The 10,744-nt window shown below is 39.9% G+C and overlaps 1 protein-coding gene across 1 annotated transcript; it reads right to left on the reverse strand.

The window, feature by feature from the left end:
- Positions 1-6,877: 6,877 nt before the first annotated feature.
- On the reverse strand, positions 6,878-7,603 carry LOC141320198 (uncharacterized). Its single transcript, XM_073833292.1, has one exon. The coding sequence runs from the start codon at positions 7,601-7,603 to the stop codon at positions 6,878-6,880; it is 726 nt and encodes a 241-aa protein (XP_073689393.1).
- Positions 7,604-10,744: the final 3,141 nt, after the last annotated feature.

The raw sequence follows: 10,744 nt of genomic DNA on the forward strand, positions 1-10,744 counted from the left end.
AAGATTCTTTTATCTGAACCATTTGCCAAAACGGCGCGAAGCCACTGGGTGCCACTTTGTCTACGCCAAACCTCCGTCTGCTGATCGCCCCAGGAAACGAAGCCGCAATAAAAGATAATCCTATCAAATGAACAACTAGCTATTTGTGCTGAGAGACCCATTAAATCAAATGGAGATTTGTCACCTTCACCGAACACATGACAAAGAATTCACTGACACAGGAAGAGGGAAATCTGCGGGATCATCTTTCTGAAACCCTCCAAAGAACGGACCGTTTGTCCATTTGTGACTTGAGTTAACAAATTAAGTTAAGAAAAATGATGGATCACAGGATAGCCTTCCTGCTGCGAAACCCCCCCTCAGAATTCCCTTCACACATCACGAAACTGAACCCACGCTACTGAACCCACGCTACATGCTTACAGGCTAACAAATATGATACAGGAAAAAAAGAAACCAAGAACGCTATTCCAATCAATCGAACTTACTATGCAAAGGGATAGGATACCCTCCTTCCTTTATGTTCAATGTGTGCCGTGTAATCGTGTACTTTACTATGCCTTGTGTGCCTTAATTAACCCAGTATTAAGTATGTATTCCATGTGTAACCTTATATTCCTATGTTTGATTTCGTTTGAACGATCATGACAAATGCAGGTTGTCTGAGTGAATGAGAATTTCATATTGTATGCATTGCAGTAGTTTATGATAATCGATAACCAAATTGAAGATAAATCTGTGTCCTAATAAGTCACATGCCAGAAGGAATTGCATCAAACATGACCCCGCCCCCGTGGCAACGCCATTGGCCTTCAAGCCCCAGGGTCGTGTCTAACAGACCCCTTAAAACCTAATGGCCCGAACCAGAACATTGGCTTGAATTGTGCTTGAAGTGCTGACTTGAACTGACCGAACTGAGCGAGAAGAGCCCTGGAAACATCCTGAAAGACTCTAAACTTTCTCTGCCGAAGATCGCCCTCTCGTTCCAACTACAAGGCATTCTTGCCCTCCAGAACTCACAAGAAACTGCAACAGACTTTCACATCTCGATTTGAACCTTCAGAGCCTACGCGCCTCGCAACCCAGGCGCCAATCGACCTCTGAGAGCAAGTAAACAGGGTCTCCCATTTTCTTGTTGAAATCTGGTGCGTTTGGTTTAAGTTAGATCTCTGCTTGGTGATTTTCTGAGGTTGCGATTTGAGAAGCTAGTAACGGTAACATAACGAGTCTTGGGTTTTCTCAAAACTCATAAAATCCCATCTCTGAAACTGTATGAGTGTGCGTGTGAATGTGTGTGTGTGTTCGTGTTTTGAGTAGTTTTGCTTTGTAATCCTAGTGTAGTTTTCAATAAATCATTGTTTTCATTGAGAGAATTGTCTTGCCTTTTGTGTTCACAAAGTACTATTTTGCCTAGATCAAGCTACCTGGCTTTAGTTTCCCAAATTAATATTTAAGTTTATTTACGCTCCTGCCAATGAGCGTGAATAGACTTTGGAATTGATAAAGTGTATTGATTTGACCGATTCGGTGGACGACCGGTCAGGAAATATAAACTTTTAATTCTAAATTGATTTCCCTGAAGTTTAGATTCGATTCTATATCCGAATCAGCATTAAATTTGAGTTAATTTCTACACTCTAAACAAATTTGTTTATGTAATTTCTTTACTTTTTCTGTTATTTATGGGTCATGTTGTGTATCTTTTTGTTGTTTCAATGAGATCCAGCAGAGCTAGTTTAAAGTATGAGAAGTCACCATTCACAGTATTGTTGTAGCATATTTCCATATCTGGGTGCAGTTCTGCAAAGTGGTGTTCCACACGTTCTCTTTGTCTCCCTGAAGAAAAGGGATCACTTCCAAACACTGAATGTCTGGTCAGTGACTAGCCTAGTTATGCTTCATAAAGGTCAGCTGCTTTATTGGCATGTGGCAACAGTTCCTCTGAGATTATCTTTAGACATCCACCCTCTGCCAAAACATTGGGAATGCCTTTACCTGGAGTAACAATTTCAAGCCAGACTGTCAGTTCTTAATCATTGTTCTTTCAATAAAAAAAATGTGTTCTTTCAGTATACCTGGTATCCTGTGTTCTTTGACTCCACTTCTTAAATATCACTGATGCTGAGACACTGGTCCATGCCTTCATTACTTCTCATCTTGCCTACTGTAATTCTCTTTTCTGTGGTCTACCAAACACAACATTAAATAAGATTCAATATATCCAAAACTCCCATCCTACACACACGTCATTGGCCACCCATTCATTTTCGTATCCAACACAAGATTCTCCTTATCACCTTCAAAGCACTTTATGGACCTGTCCCCCCCTATATATTTTTGATCTCTTTTACACTTACTCCCCACTTCGCACACTACGCTTTTCAGAAACTTGTCTGCTGTTAATCCTGTTACAGGTTAGCATTGTTTGGTGGACAAGCGTTTTGTATCTCCGCCCCCAGTACAGGATTTCAAAGCTCACCTTAAATCATATCTTTTCCTCTCTTGCTTCTCTGATCTGACTACATCATCTGTTTCATGCCTGGTTCCAGGGTTGGGGCCAATTCAGGAATGAACTCAACAATTCCAATTCAACGAAGGAATTGGAATTGGAATTCAACAACAATTACAGGAAACAGAGTTGGAATTGAATTGGAATTACAGGAAGTGGAATTCAATTCAGGGAAATTCCACTGAATTCCATTTATTGCCGTTTCTGAGCATTTATTTGTGATTGCATTTAGAGACATACGTTTGAACTTTATTTATGATGCTTTACAAATACCATGTATGAAATAGAGTTGATCAAATGCAAGTAAATATAAATGAGAACTGTACATTATGAATTAATAATTGAATGACATTGGTGATAAGTTTATATATGATTACCACATAATATATGTCTCACACAAAAAAATGAGTCATTTTCATTCAAGTATTTCATTCACCTTTTATTACATCGAATTATCATCATTTCCTGAAATTTGGCATGTGAAATGATCATGCTTAACATACTAAACATTAGGGTGTCAAAATTAATCGTTTTTACGATGCATCGCGATGCAGACAAGGACGATTCGGTATCGGTTCAGTAATAGACCATAACCGGTTATAACGGACTCAGTCCAGTGCCAGAACACGCGACCCAGGGGGCTTGTATGATTTTCCGGGAGGGGGTTGGGCTAACGAGGGGAGTACACCACATGAATAAAATAAGTCTTCAGATTTTAACTGAAAGGATTATTGCCACTTTCTTTACACACTGGTGCATTTAACGAACTAACAAACATCAGTGTGCATTTAACACATGTCTTTTTTTGTTAGTAATTCATTTAAAGGACTGAAACACTATTTTTATTTGGTTGAAAAGACTGGCTAAAAGCACTGAGCGCGTCTATCTGGCTCAGCACCGTTTTACACAAATATAATGTTTTGTTGATATTGTGAGTGCGCACATAAATAATAATAGTAGACCTTTTGCAGTTATGAATGATGCCTTTTTATGCCTTACTTTTATCAACAAAAATGGTGTATTTTAGGTTTCCACCGCGTTTGAGCTTCCATGTCAGCTGCAAAGCCCGCTTTCGCTTTCACTCTCCGCAAAAACGATTGGATATGCATCTAACAGCGCACATTTATCTAGGTTATCTTATTATTTTAAATGTTTATGATTTTTATGCCATTGTGATTTTAATTCCTTTTTATGTACAGCACTTTGAATTACCATTGTGTATGAAATGTGCTACATAAATAAACTTGCCTTGCCTTGCCTAGGTTAAATATTTAAATTAAGATTCTGAAATGCATCAAGTGTTTTAATGTCTATAGATTTTATTAAATGCAAGTCGTGTTGATTTCGCAACGCAAGCCACCACCGCCCAGCAGGATCATCCAACGGAGCCCATGGCGGCACCACGGGGCCGCAGGCCCTCTCACACCGCCGCCATTCTCATCAATCCGCAAGTGCCGCAGGGACGGGCTCCCGGCCAGAGCACGCCAGGAGACCTTCTGCGAGTTAAGGACGTGCCCCGGTCGCCGAGGCCGCCAGCCCTCGCCCCCTTCCACGTTCAGCCGAATGCCAGCCCGTCACCCACGGCCTTAAGCGCCACTCCACGGCTTCTCCAAGTCGCAGCGTCAGTGCGAGCTCACTGCCACAGACAGCAAATTCCCACGCACAGCCCGCACCCCACCACACTCCCCTTGCTTTCCCATGGACGGCAGTGCCGCTATCTCACTCCAACGCGAATATCACTCCACCAACAGCGCATGCCCCAGCGCCCGCCATCCCTCCCCTCTTCCCTCCTTTGTCCTTTACAGGTTTTGCGTCCGGCCCATGCTTGCTGCTGCTCACGACGCAAGCCCCCGTCCACCTCCTCCCCTCTCTGTCATTATTCCCAGGAGTCGCTCCAAGCACAAACATGCTTCCACAAGCAATACCGGCAGCCTGTTTTTCATCCGCCCAAACCCGCTCTCCCTTCTCACTTGATTCTGCGACACCCCTGCCCATTCCCCCTAATGCCTTAGCCCTGAAACCACCCCCGTACCCATTGCCATCAGGACCCAGATCCTTTCAGGTGCGGACGTAGATCTTTTTTCACTCCTCTCTCCTATATCACACACTTCTTCTGATCGCGAAATTAATTGTGGTGTTTTTTCGGTCATCTTAAAAAATTCAAAGCACAATCCGTCACGCATTTTGTCTTTCGCTGAATTCACCATTGCTTTCACTCACTACGTAGAAGTCATTTGCACTGCCTTTCCCCACAGAAGACGCGAGCTCAGCAACTACCTCGCTATAATCGCTGAGCTCGCATTGTCATACGGGGGATCTCACTTTTATACCTACCACAAGCTTTTTTCAGCTAAATGCGCCATCCGGGTCGCCCAATGGAACCAGTGCCCTTACTGGGGAGCTCTGGATCCCGAACTCCATAGTAGGGTGTTTTTAGGCTGCCAAAACATCACGTGCGCAGTCTGTCGCTCATTTTCTCACTCCACCGCCACTTGCCCTTTTGTCAACCCGAACCCTAATCAGTCGACCACAAAAAAGAATCAAAAAAGAATTAGAGGCAAACTTCATGATTGGTCCTTTCTCCGTCCCTCCCTTCAGTGTTTTTCGGGTCAGTCCCATCGGCATTGCTACCAGAAAATTTTCAGGTAAAAAACAGCTAATTATCGATCTATCATCCCCGCATAATTCCCCGTTTCCAAGCATTAACAGCCTCATCCCGCTCGATGAATTCGCTCTCAACTATCATGACATCGACCAAGCCATTTCCCTGATTAAAAAAGTAGGTCGCGGTGCTTGGTTGGCCAAAGTCGACATCACCTCTGCCTTTAATGTCATGCCCATTCACCCTGATTTTTGGCACCTATTCGGCGTCCGCTGGCAGAATAAATTTTATTTTGCTGTCCGCCTCCCCTTCAGCTGCAGAAGCAGCCCTAAAATTTTCAACATGTTGTCAGAGGCAATTTGCTGGATCCTCTCCCAATAATCACCACATTGGATGACTTCTTGATCACCCCCCCCCAACTCCCTCACAGCCGCACATCTTACGACTACCCAAAAGCTTTTCGCAAGACAAAGACAAAACCCTAGGCCCCAGCACTTCCATTGAATTTTTGGGCATCAACTTGGATTCTCAAAAATTCCAGGCCTCTCTACCCAAATAGAAAATTGATAGAACAGTTACACTTTTACAAGTGGTCTGACAAAAAAAATCTAATCAAATAAAAACGCATTACGTCATTGTGAAATAGAAAAGAAAAATAAATTTGAAGTAAAACTGAAAAATGAGTATGCAGTGCATCATCGAGATATTGTATTGAACCGAATCGATGACATGATAATTGTAATTGAACCGAACCGTAAGACCACTGTAGGTTCACACCCCTACTAAACATACAGTACTTTGTATTTCTTTTATGTTTGTTTATGTGATTTACAATATTTAATGTACTATAAACTATTAAGCAAATCAAGTCAAATTATTTTATTTAGCAACTCAAGTGGAATTTATTTGAATTCAATTCTGTTTCCTGACATTCCAATTCAATTCCAATTCCATTTCCTGTCAGCTGCATGCAATTCCAATTCCAATTCCATTCCAATTCAATTCATGAATGGCCCCAACCCTGCCTGGTTACTAAATTTTTATCTGTAACTGTACTTGTCTATATATATGTTTTGTTTTTGTTTTCTCTCCCTTGCTGTAATACTTATGTGTTCTGATACTGTACAGCAACCTTGAGTTTGCAGAAAGGCGCTATAAAAAAAAAACGTATTATTATTATTATTAGATGCAACCTGGAAGAAGGTTTAATAAAAGCATCTGCTAAATAAAGAAAGACCCTTGTTTCTAGGGTTCTGATTCTTTTCAATTCCCAGTTTCAATTAAAATATGATTAAAGAATTATAACAAACATAAGTATTCTGTCTCTTTTTGCAAAACATTCAGATGCAGCTGAATATCATTAACAAAACTCAGCAGGCTACATAAAAAGTGGACTCGTTTGAGAGTTTTGTGAAAAATAGAGCGGCATGATTCCGGATAAACTGAAGGTTTTTTTAATGGAGATTGTGGTTCTATCACAATTCTAACGATAATACAGACACCAAACAAAATCGCATGAAATTTTTAAATGAATGATTCAATGGCTCACTCAAGATTTACTGCATGAATCAGCATTTGTGAACAAATCCCTTGAATGAATGATGATTGAATCCATGATTTATTTATTAACTTAGCATACCCAGTTAAAAAAAAAAAGTCACCGCTTGCCACTGATGTGAAATACTTCTCTTCACTGTAAATTCTTACGTGAATTTCAAGGTTTGCTATATCTGTTTTTCCACAGTGATGGCACAATTAATTCTTTTTTACATCTGTAACTGTAAGCAGGTCAAAGGTTTCTCTCCTGTGTGAATTCTCATGTGCCTTCGACAGTCTGTTTTTTTTACGAAACTTTTTCCACATTCTTGGCAGGTGTGAGGCTTCTCTCCAGTGTGAATTCTCATGTGCACTTTAAGGTTTCCTTGATGAGTGAAACTCTTTCCACACTGTTGACAGGTAAAAGGCTTCTCCCCTGTGTGAATTCTCATGTGCCTTCGACAGTCTGTTTTTTTTAAGAAACTTTTTCCACATTCTTGGCAGGTGTGAGGCTTGTCACCAGAGTGGATTTTCTTGTGGGCTTCAAGGTTTACTTTTACAGAGAAACTTTTTCCACATTGTTGGCAGGTGTAAGGCTTCTCTCCTGTGTGAGTTCTTATGTGGCCATTAAGAGTATGTTTACGTTTAAAACTCCTTCCACACTGAGGGCATGTGAAGGGCTTCTCTCCATTGTGAATTTTCATGTGGCTTTCAAGGTCTCCTTTTCGAAGGAAACTATTTCCACACTGTTGGCAGGTATAAGGTTTCTCTCCAGTGTGAATTCTTATGTGGACTTTAAGGTTTCCTTGATGAGTGAAACTCTTTCCACACTGTTGACAGGTGAAAGGCTTCTCTCCAGTGTGAATTCTCTCGTGTGCTTTAAGGTTTTCTTTTTTAGAGAAACTATTTCCACCTTGTTGGCAGGCGTACGGCTTTTCACCAGTGTGTATCCTCATATGGATTTCAAAGCTTGCTTTTGTATTGTAAATAATTCCACATTGTTGGCAGATAAAAAAAAAGACTTCCAAACCATGTCTTTTGAACTATTTTGTGTGTAGTCTTTTCAGTCTGTGAGGAACTTAAGTTCTCTTCAGTTATGAAATCAAGATGTTTCTCATACTGAATGTTGTCTTTGGATTCATTCAGCTCTTCACTCTCCTTTTTCAGAAGCATCAGGTCTAACGCAAAAAGAGATCAAAACAATTTTTTAATGACACAAAGCAAAACATCACATTCATACATGTAAACATCAAAACCAATCATATTCACAGTCTTTCTTTCTTTCTTTCTTTCTTTCTTTCTTTCTTTCTTTTCAATTTACAATAAAAAGGGTAAAACGGTGATGTAGGACGATTTTGAAAGTGGAGGAGAAAAATGAGATGTAAGTTTTTCAACATACTCTAATTGTTTGCTAAACAGGAATACACAGTGTTCACGCAGAGCTAGACCAATATTAGCATTTTGTGGTTAAAAAGTATATGAATTGTAATTTTTAGAAAATAACTAATTGTTTCGCTAGATAAGACCCTTCTACCTTAGCTGGGATTGTTTAGAGCCCTTTTAAGCCGCATTTAAACTGCATTTTGGAAGTTCAAACTCAGGGGCACCATACATATCCATTATATGGAAAGAAATCCTGAAAAGTTTTCCTCAAAACCTTAATTTCTTTACAACTGAAGAAAGAAAGACATTAATATCTTGCATGAGAAGGGGTGAGTACATTATCTGTAAATCTTTGTTCTGGAAGTGAATTACTGCTTTAAGGAGGTGCTTGACTCTGGTTCTGAACTGGTTAATTATCCACAGATCTCAAAATAGATCATTCTCTTAGACAGTTTGATTTTTTTTTGGCATGGTTTAATGCCATTATTAGCATTGAGTGTATCTGATCACTACCACTTTGCTTTGTATAAATGAGTAGACATCTCATCAAACACAATTATGGAGTGACAGGGCTCAATATTACATCCTCTTCTCTTTATGCGTCTATATGTTTCCCCTGATAGATGGTGGGTCCCATTCCACACCCTGATGCACATACATCTCAGAGACATCTATATAATGTCTGCATTTACATCTACAAGACATCTGCAAGATGTAGTTTGCTCATCTGCAATACGTCTATCGGACATTTCCTATCAGATGTCAAATGGTCATCTATTAAATGTATCAAGATGTTTATGAATTAGAATGATTTGTAAAACTGACATCTCACAGATGTTTGTACACAGCAGATGCTTTCCAGATCAAGAGATCTTTAACAGACGTATGTGTGCTATCTGGGTAATCAAGAGTATGCGCAAATTTGTGTGAAATCAGTGCATGATTGTTTTCACAAACAATTCAGAATTCACCAGCAACTGTTGCACTACAATTTATTTTAAATTTAAGAAAAATACATGTAGGAATTACTGAAACTACATTTACAAAAAAAGCATTTACTCTCCAAATTCAGAATCGGATTCTTAAGGCCAGAAATCGGACACTTGCTGTAAATCGAAACCTATCATTTCCTGTGTGCGATCTGCCAGGACCTTGCTTGCTAATCTAAGATTATCTTGTTACAAGAGGGGTGTCACCACCAACATGACAAAGCGCTTTAATTTAACAGATTGTTAAAGATCTCGAACATGATTCAAACACCAATGTTGATTCTATTACTTAACTACAATGATTTATCTGTTTCATTCCTCAACCTTTGACAACTGTGTGAATCAAATAATCACAGAAGTACTGGGATAAACGTTTTTAGTTTGGATATAAACTTTGGTATGTATGGTATAATAGAAGAAAATCACCATTTGAAAGTTATTTGACACTTCAAATAAAGATTTATAGATTACATTGTTGTGCTAGTAGGCAGCAAAAAAGGGGCTGTTAAAATGTATTTTTCTTTAAAAAAAATATTGCCTATGTTTACATGCGCACGAATAATGCGATTATTTACAATAATCAGAGTAAGGAGTAAATCGCATTATGATGTTTACATGTCAGGAGCAAAACTCTTCACTCTGGTTTACATGGAATTACCATGAAATTATTCTTTGCATTATGTTCATGTCGTGCAATGTCCACAGCATAAACTCAGTGTGTTGCCTTCTTCGCCGCCATGGTTTCTAATCTGCAGGCAGGCACGGCACCAGAATATTTTCTCTAACGAGGCTAACGGGGGGCTAGACCAATATGTGGGGGTGCTAAGAAAATAATCGATATTCATGACGTCAAAGTTACTTAAAAGGGATAGTTCACCCCAAAATGAAAATTTGATGTTTATCTGCTTACCCCCAATGCATCCAAGATGTAGGTGACTTTGTTTCCTCAGAAAAATACAAACGAATATTTTTAATGAAAACTGGTGCAGTCTGCCAGCCTTATCATGGGTGTCGATGGGCACCAGACCTTAAAAGTAAACAAAAACACACACAGACAAATCCAAATTACACCCTGCGGCTCGTGACGATACATTGATGTCTTAAGACACAAAACGATCGTTTTTTGCGAGAAACTGAACATTATTTCCATAATTTTTTACCTTTGATACACAGCCATGTCCATCTGTCATGAGCACGAGTTTGGCATCAGTCACGTCACATGTGTAGCGCTCGGGCGTAGGATACGCAAACGCCGCAAGGGAAAATCAGTGAAAAGTCCCGGATGCGTTTGTGCAAGCAAACTTAATCTTTTAGCTTTAAATCGGTTTAAACAATCAGGATACGCGCAAGTAATTACCATTTTGAATAGCTGCTAAACCCACAATCTTTGTGCAGTGTGGAAACAATGAGTGTCGTATTCATGCGACAGATCGCTTCCGGCGTTTGCGTATTCTACGCCAGAAGTGCGTGCACATGGGACGTGACTGATGCCAAACTCGTGCTCAGGACAGATGGACGTGGCTGTGTATCAAAGGTAAAAAATGATACTGTTCAGTTTCTCGCAAAAACCGATCGTTTCGTGTCTTAGGACATCAATGTATCATCACGAGATATAATTTGGATTTTTCTGTGCATGTTTTTGTTTACTTTTAAAGGTTTGGTGCCCATCCACGTACATGATAAGGCTGGCCGACTGCACCGGTTTTCATTAAAAATCTTTGTTTG

This window comes from Garra rufa, chromosome 1 (genome assembly GCF_049309525.1).
Source record: "Garra rufa chromosome 1, GarRuf1.0, whole genome shotgun sequence".
Classification (NCBI taxonomy): Eukaryota; Metazoa; Chordata; class Actinopteri; order Cypriniformes; family Cyprinidae; genus Garra; species Garra rufa.

Bases quoted from the DNA above. Each gene is read 5' to 3' on its own strand.
- LOC141320198 (XM_073833292.1), bottom strand. From the start codon at position 7,603: ATGAGGATACACACTGGTGAAAAGCCGTACGCCTGCCAACAAGGTGGA.